General features: G+C 35.2%; 1 protein-coding gene across 4 annotated transcripts in view; it reads right to left on the bottom strand.

The window, feature by feature from the left end:
- Nucleotides 1-18,694, bottom strand: part of BRD10 (bromodomain containing 10) — a 59,509-nt gene that overhangs the window by 24,780 nt on the left and 16,035 nt on the right. For 2 of the 4 annotated variants that reach the window (XM_038170244.2, XM_038170246.2), the window contains exons 4-5: nt 9,804-9,880; nt 3,011-3,100 (exon numbers count right to left, since the gene is read on the bottom strand). The exons of 1 other annotated variant lie outside the window; for it this stretch is intronic. In XM_038170244.2, coding sequence (XP_038026172.1) covers nt 3,011-3,100; nt 9,804-9,880 — 167 coding nt within the window. The remainder of the gene's footprint in view (nt 1-3,010; nt 3,101-9,803; nt 9,881-18,694) is intronic. One more of the 4 variants, XM_038170245.2, reaches the window with a different exon arrangement.

Consider the following 18,694-nt stretch of genomic DNA (forward strand, 5'->3'; position numbering starts at 1 on the left):
TGTGGCAGAAGACAAGCAGAGAGGTATCTGTGTAAATGCACAATTAAGTTGCCCTAGGAAAATGATCTGGGTTAAAACCACCTCATCAGCTGTGGAAAAGAATGTTTGGTTTATTGCAGACTCAATTCACCATGCAGCTGAACAAAGAATTTTGCGATCCTCTCTTATGGAGTGGCAGAGAAAACAGAAGCTGATGGAGTGATGGAGGATAGGAACTATTTTTTGGCAGCAGTTTTCGCTTACGTCAGTTGAAAGCATGTGTGAAAATGCAGCTTCACATCTGAAATGTGGCTAGAGTTCAAGAGGAAAGCAGTCTGGGAAGAAGCAATACTAAGACTGAATTTCTGTTTAGCATTAAAGAATTGAGGTCAAATTTCATTTTTTTTCTCTAGACAGTTACTGCAAACTGGCACTAATGAAAATCTTATCATTGTTACAAAAAACTCAACAGTAATGAAGCAGAAGTGTAATGGATAACTTCTATTCATAGCTAATTCAAATGGTATTGCAGATGTACAAAAGAGTAATGAAAATTCTTTCAAATAGGTTTATTATTTCACTGTTGTGGGAGGAATTGGTAGTAATGCCTACATTTAAAATTATCCACGTCTTTCCTTTACATAACCCTGTTTTAATTTGTTTTTACCTTGCCAAACAAAACTTATTTGAGCTAAGTATCTCTCATGTCATTTGCTGGCTCCAGATGATGTTCTGAAAAGTGTCAGATATGAGTCCAACTATCTACAAAAATGCCAGCAAACAGTATGTTTACTCATGTTAAAGAAGTCTTATAGTTCAGCTTTTTCATTATAGATTTTAGTATTTCAAAAATTTGGAAAAGGAATTCCTTTTATACAGTCTAGAATTATTTCCTTGGAAACAAAGGACAGTTAGGACAAAGAAAAAGCTTGTACATTAAAGTCTTAATGTAAATTAGAAAAGCTATAGTTTTAATACGCATTAGTATTTACCATAAGCTTTAAAGATTTCTGTGAGAGTTTAACTCAGTAACATGTGTTAACAAATACTATCACTGGTATTACCAAGAGAGCTAGTCATGAAGAAGAAAGATTCACCATAAAAAAAAAAAAGCCATCAAGACAGATACCATGAAGTAGTAAGATCACCACCATTTCCACCATCTTCAGTTCCAAACAAGAAAAGGCCATAAATAGCCTTAAAATTATCATCATTTATCATATTAAAATGAGCTTTCACTTTAGGTCATATTTGCAATGTCCAATCAGTATATTTCACTTAATATGCAAGGCACTACAGAAAACTGAAAGAAATTGAGAATGCTTCTGGAACTGCCACTGCCATTTGTGTCAGAGCTGATAGACAAAAGTCTGCCTCTCTTCTAAAGTTATCTAACTTAATTATGCATGGCATTACTGGCATCAAAAATGCAACTCTAATAACTTCCCTTGCAAAGTGAAACCACATTCTGTCTAGCCAAGTTTGCTAACTTAACATCTTTTTATTTTTTTTATAAGTATGCAATTTTTAAAACATTTCCAATGTTTTAAATCAATACTTCACTGTTTATTTATGATCATTTCTTCAGCAATTAGTCTTTATTCTTTATGTTGTATTTCTATATCACAAGTGTTTAAAGACACAGAATTATGATCAGATAGAGCTATACAAGCACAAAGAAAGATTGTCCTTACCTCATAACTTCTGACCACTGATTGAGTTGTATCTCAACTCCCCCGTACTTGAGAGTTTGTCTGGTTTTTAAGATGGTGTGATTAGAACTAAACATAGTATTCCTGCTGAAGTCATGCAACTTATTTACATAATGACATTATCAGATTTCAGTTCAAAGAGCAATTATGACATATTTAGCATTTGTCTACCCTTGAACAAGCTTTGGTATGGTTTTACTAGTACTAAAAGTCTCACCTATACTAGGATTATTGATATGCTGATGTGTACTCTAATTTTTGGCTTTTTCTTCTATTGTTGACATAGCTTTTCTGATAACCTCTTGACAATCTTATCTTAGAACCAATCTGCAATTTAGCAACTACAAAATAATTTCAAGTGAAGTCTGTCTTTCTTTGGATATTGTGACAGCTATAATGTTAAGTGTCTGCACTGAAATTTGTCTTTCAGTGCCTCTCCTGCACCATGTCTCTCTCCTGTATTTAAAAAATTATAAAGAAAGGATGTTTCTGCATGAGACTAAGGATATTCACATAAATTATCATCCTAATTTCCACGGTATAGAAAAAGCAACTTTTTTGTCTACTACTACTACTCATAGGAAAGACACAGATTTGCCTGCCAAAGGTTTAATAAAGAAAACTGCAGTGAAAAAATCATTACTAACAAGAGTTGGCTGTACGGGGCCATTTAAATGAGCACAATTTTCGCATTTAAAGCCAGTCCACACCCTGAGGAGAATCAGTGCCTCCTAATGAAACCCCAAACATAGTGGATTCTCTTTCTAATGGTTATTCTTTTAAGTTTTTCAACTGCATAGACTCTCAGGGTACTTCAGGGAAAATTTGTATCTCAATATCTAAAGCCAGATAGCATGCGTTCCTGTACAACCTACCTGAATACAAAACATAAGCAAAGACAATTTTAGTAACTTATTTGCAAAAGAAAAGTTAGAAATCCTGAAAATCATCTTGACAGTCAGGGCACAATAAGATCTGATCAGTCCTGCATCGACAGATAACTCTGCCCGGTAAGCCTGTTGGCAAGTTTGTTCTCAAAGAACATGTTTAACAGAAATGAACTGCTCCTTCTAAGGTATTACCACTACTCACATTTTATTCTGGCAGTGAAAAGTGTAAACAAATAGTTATTGAATTTACTTATCAAAAGAACGTTGTGAACAGTGCACTACATACAGAAGAAATGAAGATTATGGTCTCCAACCTTATGATGTTTCATGCAATCACTGAAAAGGCATAAAATCTTCAATTGACAGGCCTCAGCAAATAACTGGCATAGTTTTATACTCATACAAAAGAAAACTTTTTATGTCACATACCGATTTCTTTTTAATGTCCTCCAGATCTTTGAGTTCATTCTCAATCTTTGTGATTAATTCCCTGAGTTCATCAAGATTAGTGCAAATAAGCTAAAAAACAAATGAACATAAACACTTGGTAATGTGGGACTTGGAAAATGCACAATGAAGTCAAATAAAATCTAAAAGCACATGCTATTACTTGGTGCCAACCATGTGATTTTTATTTCCTTATATTATTTAATGTAAAAAAAAAAAAAAAAAGGACCTCTTCAAATCAAATTACTAAGAAAGTAGTTCACTTCAGATATAAATTGCATCTCTGCATATGAGCTTCCATTCCAAAACGTAGGTATTTTCTCAAAACTGCAGTGAATGACACAAATTACCAAATTTATCTCAAGCGTAGCAATGAGTCAGAACAGGCTTGAGTACCAAACAATAACTTGGTGAGTTAATATGTGCTAGCTTTGGACTATGCTGTGGTTATAATATTATTACACTTGTTACAACTTTGACATGAACAGAACCTTGTATGTTTATATGAAGTATTCCAGAAAGAAAACGTTATCTATGCCTATCAAAACTCTTTTGTTTTAGCAAAGGTACTATATCTAATGCATTGGAATTTCTTCTTGCTCCTGTTCTTAGCAAACAGCTTTTTACATTTTTCCTTTCACAATATGGATGTCATTTCCTTGAGTAAATTTTCAAAGAAACACAAATGACCTTTAAGTTTTGGCTTACTGTCACTTAGGGCAATTACAGACTTACTAACCTGGAAATGATTAATCTATTAGATTCGTTCAGGCCACTGCATCTGAAGACTTTTCCACCCTTAGGTGGAAATGTTTTCATTACTATTGAAAACATGTTGAAGTAACTTTAAAAAAAATAACCAAATCCAAGTAGGAAAAACAACAACAAAAAAAAACACACAAAAAGCCCACAAATACACTATTATAATAAAATTGCTAGTATCTTTTTATGCCAAATCAGTAATTCACAACAATACATCTTTACTTCAGTTGCACATAATGTTCTAGATTTGGAGTAAATTCATATAAAAAACACTAAGTTGTTTCATTATTACAACACAGAACAGACAATTCCAGCAAAACACATTTCAGAAGCCTCTAATATCATACATACAACTATTTTCATCATATTTGTGTACATTTAAGAGCACTTTAGGGAAATGGAGCAGCTCCAACCAAAAATTTACAGTGTTCATATCTAGAAGTTCAAACTAGAGAACGAATAAGGAAATTTTCACTGTGTTGCTGTAGACAAAATGTGTAAAAATTAACTTCCAGACAGTTTCTCTCTTGATCCAGAAAAATATTATTGCTATGGGCAACTCTATGAGGTTCAATACTGCATGTCTGTTTTGCATGTAAAGAAGTTCCAAGTACATAAATGTAAAAGAGAAGCCAAGTAATTGTTTTTTCTTCTCCCATCTGGCCTGCAAGCAAACTTATAATACAGCATTATTATACAAAAATGTGCAAGTTTGTCACATCAAGCCCTTGACATAACTCAAAAAAGCCATCGGTAGAGATTTCCCTTTACAGAACTATAACTCACTCCTTTATAACCACATATAACTCCATATGTAACTGACAATTCAGTTTTTGAATTGTATCGTTGCATTTTATATTCTCATACCAAATGTGTTTAATTCAATGATCAAAGACAAACTATGAACCAAAGAAAGATACTATCTGTTTAGCCCTGTACTTCATTTGCTAGAAGTGTATGAACTTCTCTCTAAAAGTTCATTTGTAGTAAGGCAGGAGTTTTTTAAGAAGGATGACTTCAGTATCATGTTAGTTGAATGCTTTCCTGGAAATACCAATTTTATCTTTACCATACAGCGTCCACATGTCATCAGACAATTCATGTTGCCAAACTTGTCACAGGTCCTAGTCCTGTTTCTCATTTTCAGAACAGTCACTTGAGACATAAGAATCCTATTTTCAAAATTGTCAGTATGTATCAGTCCAAATTACATCAACATAAAAAACAAAACAAAACAAAACACTAAAATATATAAAAATTAATTGTCTTGGGGTTGGTAGTGACAGGGAAGAGTAATCAAATCTATGTCTCAGTTTGGCATCAGAACAGATGTACTTCAAGGCTAATATCTGTGTACCACCTATCCACTGATAAAACAACGAAGGTAGCACCAGTTCAGCTTACAGGATTTATTGTCAAAATGAGTTTAGTGTCTGAAACACTCCAACACTGTACTGAAAACCACTACAAAAGCATTAAAGAAGAAATCTGTATTTGTTTATGAAAAGAAGAATTTGAGATAAGATATTAAAGATATACACTGGTTGGGAAGGAGCTTTTTTCTGAAAATTCTATCGTTTGGGCAACATTTTTTACATAATGAAGCCAGCATTTTGAAGTAAAGATGAGAATAAGAGTGGACTGTATTCTGTATGTAAAACAGAAGAGGATTGAAACTACAAAGATAAGTAGCTTGAGAATTTCTCAAATTTTAGTTAACTGGCCTAAAAAATTCTAATGCACTTACGGTCATAAAATATAAAATCATTATAAAATCATAGAATAGTTTGGGCTGGAAGGGACCTTAAAGATCACCTAGTTCAAAACCCCCTGCCACAGACAGGGACACCACCCACTAGACCAGGTTGCTCAGGGCCTCGTATAATGTAGTCTTAAACACCTCCAGGGATGGGGCACCCACAACCTCTCTCAACCTGTTTCAATGCCTCACCACACTCTGAGTGAAGAATTTCCTCTTAATCTCTAATCTAAGTCTCCCCTCTTTTAGTTTAAAACCATTCCGCCTTGTCCTGTCATAATCTGACCATGCAAAGAGTCGCTCTCCATCTTTTTTATAAGTCCCTTTCAAGTACTGAAAGGTTGCAATAAGGTCACCCTGAAGTCTTCTCTTCTGTAGGCTGAATAGCCTTATAGGCTAGGATGTATTAAGATCAGTAAAATCATAGGGAATTTCTAAAATTGTGTTGAATAAGCAATAGCTTATTTCAGCCTTTATTTACTATCTTACTTAACAAGCTTAGCTTATGACTTCAATTATTTTGCAATATATTGCAAGAGAAAAAATAATGCTTTTCAATTATTTACATCATTATTGTTTTAGGCACAGAATTTAAAACTTTTTCTTTTGCATTACATCTACTGACTGTCAGTAAACACACAGAAAATTTTCTTTAGATCATCTTGATAGGGAATCTAGCAGCTATTTCTCATAATGAGACTCTAATATATGTTTCAGTATTCTTTGCTTATGGTTGTTAACTGCATGAACTTAGCAATTCAATTTTCTGCAAGCAATACTCCCTTCGTAAATTGGTGTATATGTTTAAACAGGTTAAATGAAAGTGAATGCAAAAAGAAAGGTATTGATGTTACAATCTAATGTTCCTGTCACATTCTGACAGTTTACTGTCGTTTCACGCACTGCTCATGAGGAACGTATTCTAATTATCTATCATGAGAAAAAGAATCTGTAGAGAAAAAAAAAACACATTTCCTTCATGACTTACAGGGAGTGAAAAATTAGTCCCTATTCTCTAAAACATTACACAGTGACTTAAAGATCTGGGTTGTCAGTATTTCCATAAATGTACAAGTCACGTACATCAGTCATGTACATGTTTACTATATACAGGCATTTTCAGATCAGGCATGGGACTTACTACATATGGGCTGAACTTTCACAGGCAATAAGCATTCTGTTTCTCAAATGAACACAAAGGAAGCTTCAGGTATTGAGTTTTGCAGTAAATTTGCAAATTCAGTGTTGAACTTCCCCCTTTAGGATACAATCTCAGATTCTGGTAATCTCTCAAACACCCTCACTGCTTTCTAGAAGCCCAACGAGGAAAAACAGGAATAAGGAATCTCTGCAGATTTTTCTAAGGCAAGACAAGCACCATTCCAACTTGGGACCCTCCAGTGATCCCTCGGAATTAATAAATGAATTTTGTCATTATAAAAAAAATGGAATCTGTGGATCTATTCACAAATACACAGCTAGTACACTCCCCTGGATCATGGATGCTCCCTTCTTGACCCTATTTAATCAGCTGGAACTTCAGCCAATGTTTGTAAACATGGAACACTTCTGTGTGGTTTTGTGCCTAAATTCAGATTATCTGCATGATTTTAAGTTATTTTCCCATGAAACTGTTCTTTTCTTGCTGCAATTTCCAAGTGGAAAATATCTAGATACCTCCTTTATGAGCTCTGTATTTAACACAGACCACTGCTGATGAAAGCTGAAACTGTTAGACACAGTTACAGAAAAGCCAAAGTGTTAGCCCAGTTCCCTGAAACGTGTTCCTTCAGTTATGGTATACAAAGGTCTATATAGCTACCTGTGTATACAGGGATGGGAAAAGACTGGTAGAAAACACTACTGGATATAAAGTTACTTTGTAACAGGGACAGAAGTATGAAAAAAAAAAAAAAACTTAGTATCCTTCCTGTACAGGAGTATAATTATTGCCATTTCCTTAAAACATTAACAAGAAACAGTAACTATAACCTTGTAAATCAGAATTTATTTTAAAAGGAAAAGTACAACAATATTAAAAATATTAACAAAATATTAAAAACAGCATATATATGTTTTGTACGCTTTTATTTGGTAAAAAGACTTTAATTTACAACTGCTTTTTTAAGAACACCCTTGAGCTAAAAACTTGGTATAAGGTCTGAAATTACATATAAGTAGGGAGTGATGTTCATTGATTTTCACTGACCTGTGCTTTCACTGTTTTGTCCATGACATTCAAACTATGAGAGAATAGAAAATCTGTGTGATGTGTTTCCTCAAAAAGATGTTTAAAACTGGCATTATAAACGTTAGGATTATTAAATGCATCCTAATTATCTTTGTTGTTGTTAATAATCAATTTTAATGTACAATTTGGGTCATTTGGTCTCTGTGACTGCATACATTAAAAAAATGTAATAATACTCATTTTCTCAGATAAATGATTTTTTTTTTTTTTTATCAGGTAAAGGATTTACACTAAGGTGCAGGATCTATTCCTATGAAATAAAATACTATATGGCTTTTATTTTTTTCTTTATTTCTTACATCTGTAGACTGCAGGCACATAAAACGGCATAGGAATTTTCAAAAAGGTTTCATTTATTTGCTTTCTTCCTTAAAAGACCTAACGTTTAGATATGAATTACGACATCTTTTATGGTTATACCCTCCCTTGCATGTTACACTGTAAAGACTTGTCTTATCAAATATTTAAAAATATAGTCTCAACTTCAAGTATTCGTAATATCTTATGAAATTTGGCAATCTATGTATGTAAAGTATCAAGATACATGCTTTAGACTGCTGGTGTACACTAGTTTTAGGAGTATTACAAATATAAATGTTTTAATATTTGCAAGTGTTTGCGACACATTATAATAGTCCTGCCTGTCCTCTTGAAAAAGGAAATTTAAATGTTTGAAAAGTTCCCTAATAAGATTAAACTGCTCATACTGACAGATCCTACTTTCACCTAAACCAGATGTAAAACCCAGATTTGATCAAAAGAGATGGGATTATTTTGTTAAATTTTAATTAACATTTTACATAGGTAAATGTAAAAATGTTAATTTTGCATTTAAATAGATAAGGAAGGAAACATACACTTTACCTTGGTTAGACAAGAAGTTAGGTTAAGTTTTAGATAATGCTTTAGAAGGACTATTTAAATGCAATAGTTTAATAATGTAAAACCCATTTCTAACTTAACTATGTACATTCATAGCATGCAGCAAATGTGCTGAGAACAACAAAACCAAAAATTTTTACACGCTACCTACTTTTTGGAGTTCTCAGGAATGATTTTAGCCACTACCACAGACACACAGATGAAAGTCAGAATACATTTAAATCAGTCCTTACTCAATACTGACTACTACTAATCAATTTTACCACCAGAAATTCTAGTAACTCCACCATTGTCATAATGGATGAAGATAATTTATTGTGAGGATTTTACAAAACAGTCATAGCTTATTCTATTGAATAATAATTTCTATTTATTTCTAAATAAATTCTATTAGTTGTAGCTAATTCTCTTGACTCAGAAAAGCACAGATTGCTTTCTGAAAAAAAAAATTTATAAAAGGATATTCTCAGAACCAAATGAGAACTTCAATTCAAGCAAGTATGCATACATAAATGCTGACTTAAAAATTAGGTACTTTAATACTTCTGTTACAGTACCATAAAAAACATATTATAATTACCACTCTCTGCATAGTGCTCTCTGGTCTAAAGGTCAAGTGCAGATAAGAGGTGAAAGTTACAAACAGGATGAACACATGAACATACAGATTTTTTTTCAAATCCTTCAGTAAATCAAGCTAGAATTCAATTCAAGGCTCACAATGAAACACCTCATTAAAAAAAAAAAAAGACAAAACAAACAAAACAAAAACAATGACAACACAAAAAATAACACAAGTAATTTTATCCTGGAAAATTATATCTACCTTATAAATTCCATGAATAACGACTGGTTTTCCATGTTTTGTCCTGCATCAGCCTTATCTGAGATCTTAAACAATACTGTGAAACACTATGTAAGCTGCGTATAATAAAAAATGCTGAAATATTTTCTATTTAGAAAATGTGAAATGCACGTTTAAAAACATTATTAAACCTTTTAATCTGGAAAAGGGAAATTTACCTTTGATTAGGATTTCCAAGTTGTGTAAGACAGTAAAAGGACTTAATATATAGGCATTCAGCTTTCAAGAATTTAAAACAAAAATTAAAATTATTTACCTGAAATTCTGGTATGGCAGACTTTGTGACACCTTTCCTCTTCTTTGTGATTGCTTTTTTAGATACCGATTTTTTTCCTTTTAAGATTAAAAGAGAAAAGCTTCATAATGCTGTTGTACTTCATTAATAAAACCAAATTACATACAGACTTTAAAGTTAAACTATAACTAACAGATGGCTGACGGTGAGTCACGTAAACATGACGAATCAGAACTAGACGCAGCAAAAGCAAACATTAAACTACAAGTATCTGTGGAGAAGTCTTTTCTCAAAAAAAAAAGAATAAAGAAAAAGAACAAATCCATTACAATGCTCATAATATACCACTGAAAAATTAAGGCGACACTGCAAGAAATTTAATTCACAGAATAAACATTCACATCAGTGTTCTGGAACAAGCAAAATCCAGAAGTTATGCCACAAACTTAATAAATATAGTATCTTACCTGCAAGGTATGTTCTCTGACACTGCAAAGTGAACTACGTATTAGGGTCTGGGACCTCTTTATGTTACAGTAAAAAATACCCTCGAAGCGCAAGCAATATCTAGAAATCACTAAACGGATATGCTAGTTACCAATGGAATTGGATTACTGATATGGTTACTCTGGTAGTGGCAAAGCCTAAAGGTTTCAGAAAAAACACCTTCCTAATAGGGCCCTTCCAACCTAGTTATGCTATATTACACTATATATGGATGTAACAACAGAAGTTCCTGAAGACAAAGCAAGTGGTCAACTGCCTAAAAGTACCAGGATTAACAACAGATTACACACATTTCTCAAAACAAGCGGCTGCATCGCCGTCTTATATAAGCTCAAGGCAATGGAGATTCTTACAGTTATTTCTACATTCCTACAGCAAACTTTGACCTATTCATTTAGATTAAAATCACCACTAGATTTTGCCAGTACTCACATTCTGGAGTCCTAAGCATTAATTGAAAACCTAAGGAGTCATACAAACTATGCTGATTTAATTGTCAAATAGAATCATCACAGACTACTTGCTTTAACACAAATAAAGTCAGATTTGATATTCGTATTTATGAAAAATAGGCATGAATTGCATTTTTTCCTAATAGATGCTTGCCTGTCTGTGCAAAGATGTGCATACACACACACACACACAATTATACATGTATAATTAAACAAAACACATTGAGAAGTTCTTCGTATCTCAAGATAAAAAATCAATCATTAACCAATATGGCGAGGAGGGGAGGAATCAAATTTTTATTTTCCACTTATTACATCGTGAGGTTTCCTGAACATTGTACCTGAATCTGAAATAAAACACTGTTAAGACAGAGCACAGGTCTGGTATCAACCCTAATTTGAAACTCCACATACTGAACATGTAACAAAATTTAAAGAGCCCTCAGCTACCAAAAATAAGTGATCACAGACTTCACATTACAGGAAAAGTGATAAAAATAAAGAAACACGTTTTATTAAAACAATGACCCAAACATTTTGACAACATGAAAAAAAAATAATTATCAATATTTTTATTACGTATTTTAAGGAATCAGCTGCATTCAAAACATATTTGCTATGATTAAGTATAATGCTGTTCATTAAATGAACTAAAGCAGACATCTAATACAAACTTTCTTGACAAACTGACTGAAAAATAAGTCTGGACATATGGTGGTTACTTAACACCATAAAGCAATGTTATCTGGCAAGAACATGAAGAAATAAAAACACGGGGCTGCCAGACCATCTTGCTTCATCTTTAAAGAAAGAATTTCAATCCCAATGTGATTAAAATTAAAATGAAAATTTTCAAATATGTTGAAAATACTGAAATAAAACAAATATTTCATATTTTCAGCTTCAGGTACTGAACGATGCAGTGTAGTTTGAAAAAAGTAATGTAGATAACAGAAATGTGTTCTCTCTTTGCCCCAGCACTCCCTTCTGGAACAGTGGAGAAATGAAGAATTAATAACCAAAATCTTAAGTAAATATTTCTTCCATTGCAGCAACACCTGAAGTACATGCAGTAGGAAAGATATGGGATAACAGACAGAACAATAAGAACAGAAAAACTGATTAGAAGCACACGGAAGTTGAACCCAATCTACAGTGTAATCTGAATCAAGGTTTAAAAAAAAAAAAAAAAAAAGATTTTTAGAAAAGAAAGGGGTAAAAAAAGAAACGCAATATAGCCCAATGTATGCATTATCAAAACATGCCTAATAGAATATATGTACCATAAGACCCACACTATTAGTTCCCTAGCTGACATCCTCTGTGAACTAACAATATACCTGTAACAGTGTAGCACTGCAGTCTCATTCCCCCTTTAACACACCAGATGTCCTATGGTGCTAGCAAATACCACAAAACAAAAAAAAGGAAAATGCAACATGTATTTGCACTACTAGAGAGAATTAGCATATATATAGCAAACTAACTTTGGGAAACTCATCTTCTACCTTAATAACACCTTTGTATAATAACATATTTAAATTTAAAAGAAGAAAAGTTACAGCAATAGTATTAAGCTCTTAAAAAAAAAAAAAAGTAATCCCTGGTTTTCCTCATTCACCAAATTCTAAATGAAAATTTTGCTCCAAAATAGAACAAAACAAAACAAACTTGATAAAGGAAGGATTTAAAGAAACTTTTACTTAGTACTTCCTGGGGTAAACTCACCTGTGTCCAGTTTCCAGACTAACTTTGGTACCTACAAGTAAGTTAATTTGAATATTTTAAATGTGAATGTCTTTTAATAAAATTATGAAGAATTAGATTTCCACAGTAAACATCTATTGAGATCTTGGAGTTTAGATTCTAAAACGACAAGCAGATGTGTTAAGCAAAAACAGCAATGGCAAGGGAGGTCACCCTCCACCAGCTGCCTAGTACTGGCCCTGTCACGCAGAGCATGGCCATGCAAGCACGTCAGCCCTACCTCCACAGAGCACAGTCACTAAGCTGAGCTGCCAGTCCTGTATGGAGAATAAGGGGTTGAACGGGCACCCTGTGAGCAACAATTTCTCAAACCACTCCCACTGAAATCTGCTAGAGCTTTCTTGCCCATAAACCTAGGTAAAGAGACTGCTTAAAAGGGTTCAAATGACTCACTTCAACAAACAAAGTAATGTTACTGAGAGCAGCTAGATGTATTTTGAACCATAGCTCACTGTACCTTTCAGAGCACACTCAATGTACACATTTAATTGCTGAAAAAACTCAGAGCCAGAAAAACACAACAAAATAATAATCAAATAAATTAGTTCCTAATCCTAATAGGAATCCTAATCCTAATCCTAATAAAGAAGCTGTTATGCATCCTTTCTTCATGTTACCTGTACTGACCCAACATACCCTGCCTGTTTCCCATCTTTCAGTCTCCTGCTTTTACTAACTGTAATTTAGAAAACATTCAACAATAGTTCTACACAGAGATAAAGTAGTCACCAAATAACAGAATGGTTGAGGCTGGAAGGGACCTCTGGAGGTCATCTGGTCCAACCTCCTTGGCTCAAGCAGCGACACCAAGAGTGGGGTGCCCAGTACTGTGTCCAAGCAGATTTTGAAGATCTCCAAGGAGGGAGACTACATAGCCTCTCTGGGCAGTTTGTGCCACTGAACATCCAGTCATTTCAGTACAAAAATTCTCATAGGGGAACAGAGGAACAGTGGCTCAATAAATAGATTTCTATCTTTAGAGGTCTTCAAGACATAGCTAGACAAAGTCACAGCTGACATATCTGGCATCTGCGACAGCAGTACATTAAACAAGGAACAAGACTATGTGACCTCCAGAGGTTCCTTCCAACCAACATTTCTATGCCTGTGGCTCTTTAAAAGACTGCCTTGCAGGGTATAAATGCATTAGTAAAAAATGCAATCAGTAACTCAAAGCTGCACTGCACAGATGGAACATAAATCAGACAATGCTTTCGCCCAATCTATTTGTTTACACTTCTCCCTAATCACATAAGAATGAAATGATAAAAACACTCTCCATCAAAATAAATCAAGAGTTTCCCAGACCAAAACAAGAAGACAGAAGAAGATGATTATCTTGAAATACCGTAGAGATCTTCTCCTTCAGTAGTTTCAACTACATAAAGGAAGTTACTGTTACACCTGCCATCTGGAGGCACTAACAATGACCTCCCATTCCAATATTATAAGTTACTTTTTGTGTGCTAGAGAAATACTTATTTGGACAAGTACTCAATAAATGTTTTATAAAGATCAATAAATAGATATTAGTGTATTCTTATTCCTGTGCCTGCTACATGGCAGTACTTGCAATGAAGATTAACACTGTACTGTACTTTTTATATATATATAAAGTTCAACTTCAATTTCACCTTGAGTACTGTGTTCGGCTTTGGGCCCCTCACTACAACAAGAACGTCGAGGTGCTCGAGAAAGTCCAGAGAAGGGCAAGGAAGCTGGTGAGGGGCCTGGAGAACAAGTCCTACGAGGAGCGGCTGAGGGAGCTGGGCTTGTTCCACCTGGAGAAGAGAAGGCTCAGGGGCGACCTTATTGCTCTCTACAGGTACCTTTAAGGAGGCTGTAGCGAGGTGGGGGTTGGTCTGTTCTCCCACCTGCCTGGTGACAGGACAAGGGGGAATGGGCTCAAGTTGCACCAGGGGAGGTTTAGGTTGGATATTAGGAAGAACTTCTTTACCGAAAAGGTTGCTAGGCATTGGAACAGGCTGCCCAGGGAAGTGGTTGAGTCACCATCCCTGGAGGTCTTTAAAAGACGATTAGATGTAGAGCTTAGGGAGATGGTTTAGTGGAGGACTTGTTAGTGTTAGGTCAGAGTTGGACCCGGTGATCTTGGAAGTCTCTTCCAACCTAGATGAGTCTGTGTAATTCTGTGATAAAGTCACCACTTCCTTGAAAAGAAAAAAATAGCTTTATTTTCCCTTAATGGAATTATACCATAACATTACAGAATAAGGAAGACTGATTTGTATTCAAATATATACAGATCAAAAAGATATTAAAAATTTTTTACTTTGCTACAAATGGGAGTATTCTCAAGCTAGGAAGTGTCAGCCTACATTATTCCTGTATAAACTGTTATTCACCCACTACAAAGATTTAAGTGTGACATGATTACTAATTATGTCTCCACACTGATTCTTCCAACAGGCTCCATATCTCACTTGGGTTTCCTTTCAGAGGAAAAGAGGATATGAGACATCTTACCTTGGACAGAAGTTGCAACTCTCATCTCTCTTCCCCTGTCATACTGCAGGAGGGGATCAGCTCTTTGTATTCCACTTCCAATACGGACAGAGCTAAGCCATTTGTGAGGTTAGGGAAGGGACAACTACAGATATCTAAGGCAAGTGTCCTTCCATGTTCACTGAACAAATCAAGAATGTGCAACAAATGAGTGTTCCTTTCATTCTCGACCAGAGAATAGAGGGGGGAAATAAACATCTTATTTTTCAAGCTAACTGCAACATTTTAACCTAAAATAAAATAGAATTCAGTTATCTATGGATAGAAAATAAAAACTCTCTAGGAATTTGAGATAGTATTTCTCTCCAATAATGTGACACCAACCTACACTCAGGGATGGTAGCATCACAGCACAAAAGCTGAACTGGTACTTTTCCTGACTTCACCTGCTGACACGACAACTTGAACATCAAACTGAAACAAGTACACTGCCAATATGCTTTCAATCTACAATAAGGGACAGTGCAGTGGTGTGACACTTTAGCTATCACACCCCCTTTTTTTTTATGGAAACAAACTCCATCTTGTGGCAGGAATGCAGGAAAATACCTTTTTTTTCCCCACAGAGCAAGCCCAAGCTCACCCCTAAAAGCTGGAAACTGTATTAAGCACACACAAGTAACATTAACCTGGATACCAAACAACTTGAATATGTTAACTAGGATACCTGTCCCAGTGGACAAGTTATGAAGTTTGAAGGATGATGAAGGAAACCTGTACACTGAGCATCAGCATAAGCCAGTAACAGAGGTAGCTGAAAGCAATGAAGTAAATATGAAATAAATGCTGTTCTCTGAAAAGTTGATTTCAAAGTAACTGAATGTTCTAGGGAGGGCACTCACTGAAATTCTGCTCGAAACAATGTATTCCTGGTTTCATGTGTCACTCAAGTCCTTAGTTAAAGACAGTATTTAATAAAACAAACAAAGAATAAATGAACAAAAATAACTCAAAAGTGAACAATTTTTACATCACTGCTTTTTAATTTAAAATTCTAAATTAATGGTGATCATCAGAGTGAATGAAGCAGAAGAAATACAACTTCAGTGAATTACTTCTGATTTGAGGTATCATCTGTTCTAATCTCAATTCCAAGAGATAGGATGATTTCTGACTTATAGTTAAGTGCTGATTGTTATTGATTTTCCTTCATCATTTCTTTCCTCATCTAACGATCCAGTCAGCAGGGATTCATGCTTGGCCAGCTTGATAAACTTCTGCAACAAAATGCCCAGCTTCACAGATGAGGGGAGAGCAGTGGATGTTGTCGACCTGAACTTCAGGAAGGCCTTCGACACTGCCTCCCAAAAGGTCCTCAGAGACAGGCTGCTGATTTGTGGGGCAGATGGGCAGACAGTGAGGTGGACTGAAAACTGGCTGAATGGCCAGGCCAAGCAGGTGGTGACCAGTGGAACGAAGTCTACTTCGGGGCCAGTAACTGGTGGTAATGGTAACACCACGGGTTAATGCTGGGGGCAATACTGGTCAACATCATCATTAACATTCTGGATGATGGCTGTGGTGTACCCTCTCAGAACTGGAAGCAGCAGTGAACATGCCAGGGGTCATGCTGCCACCTAGAGGGACCTTGACAGCTGGAGAAATGGGCTGACAGGAAGCTCAGGAAATTCAACAAGAAGTGCAAAGACCTGCACCTGGTCAGGAACAACCCCAGGCACCCAGGTGCAAAGCAGCTTGGCAGAAGAGGCCCTGGGGTTCCTGGTGGATACCCAACTGAACAAGAGACAGCTTGCCTTTGCAGCAAATGGTTGCCAGCAGGTGGTGAGAGGTCACCCTTCCCCTCTGCTCAGCATTGGTGAACCTGCACCTGGAGCATGGGGGCCAGTTCTAGCCAGACAGACACGGAGAAGAGAGTCAAATTAAGGGCCACAGAAATGGAATGACTGGAGCACCTCATCTATGAGGAATAGCTAAGAAAAATGTGATTGTTCAGTCTACAGAAAAGGGTCAGGGGAGATCTTACCAATGTATATAAATCCTTAGAGTGATAGTGAAAAAAACATAGCCAGGCTCATTTCATTACTGTGCAGTGACAAGACAAGAGGCAATGGGCACAAAATGAAACACAGGAGACTCTGCCTGAACATCAGTAAATTATTATTATTTTTTGAACTGTGCAGGTGACCAAGTACTTGCACAGGTTGGCTAGAGAGGTTGTGGAGTCTCTCTTCTTGTAGATCTTCAACATTCACCTGGACAACATCCTGGACAACTTGCTCTGGGTGACTCTGCCTGACCACAGAGGTTGGAAAAGATGTCTTCCACAGGAGCACTCCAACCTGCACCATTCTGTGATTCTACAGATTTATGATTTCTGATCAAGTCATTTGTTTGACAAAGTCGTTGCTGAAAGTGAAAAAAAGTTCACATCTACAGATCTTTTACATGTATTCCTTTTAAATAGTATACTGTTTGAACACTTCTGTTCTAAGATTTACTGGAAATCAATATTTTATTAGAAGAGCCCTTTAGCCAGCTCTGAAAAAATTCTTAGAAATGCTCTTGACATTTGTAAATTACCTCAGCAAGAGCAATACAACTCATTTATAGTTATCATAATGTAAATCATCTTGACTTGCGAATATTTCTAAAAATCGTGTAGAACTTCATTATGAATGTTCAAGACCTTATGGCTCCTGTTTGACAATGTCAATCAGTGCTTCAAATTATAAAATGACATCATCATAGAGTAGTAATGCAATTTTTGCAGCATATGCAGCACAGCCTATTTCCCCAGAAGATAGGTGATTTTAACATTAAACTGTTATATATTTATATATATATTTATATATATATATATATAAATATATATAAATTCCTGTTTCTTCATTGCATTCTAGTTCCAACTCCACTGTTCCCAAATCAATAAAACAGCAAGTTTTCCTCTTTGCAAATTTATAAGAAATACTACGTCTTTCAAAGGTTTAGCAAGATCTGAACATGTATTGCTTTCTTATTGCTCTCCTAATATTTTTTCTTGACCCCAGCATCTCTCATTTCATAAAACAACACACAATGATCTGGAAAATGAAGCATTACTACAGACTTTTGAATCTTCCACATTGACCTTGCATATGCTTTTATATAGTTAAAACAGCACCACAGGTCTGAACAAGTGCATTAAAAATGCTGACTTACAGAACAATGGAAGTAAACCCAATTGTACATGTTTCCAGGTTTATTAAAGTTGACAGACACTGCTGCTTAATGCATCAAGAACACTGTTACAACTTGCAAAAGAAAAGAAACCACAAATATTTGTAGAACACCACCTTAAAAGTTTTCAACAATGTTAATGGGCTGTTCCCGATACAGAGGCAAGACACCATTACAACAAAGTTTTTTCCACTCTGAAGACAAAGGTGAAGACAAAACCCCCAAGGACAGCATACCACATACTACAAAACTGCTCTAATTTAACTATGTTAAATTAATTCATTCACATTCAGGTAGAGCTTTATCTCATTTGTTTTTTAAGTTTTGTGTATAAAAAAAAATACCCAAATACTTAAAAAAACAAACAAACAACTCTAATGAAATAAAAATACAGTAAAATAAAGTTTAAACAGATAGATTGCTATTAACCTTTTGGAGCACAAGTATAGGGTATAGAATTTTCATTAAGGTTCTTCTAAAGGATCA

Source organism: Anas platyrhynchos, chromosome Z (genome assembly GCF_047663525.1).
Source record: "Anas platyrhynchos isolate ZD024472 breed Pekin duck chromosome Z, IASCAAS_PekinDuck_T2T, whole genome shotgun sequence".
Lineage (NCBI taxonomy): Eukaryota > Metazoa > Chordata > Aves > Anseriformes > Anatidae > Anas > Anas platyrhynchos.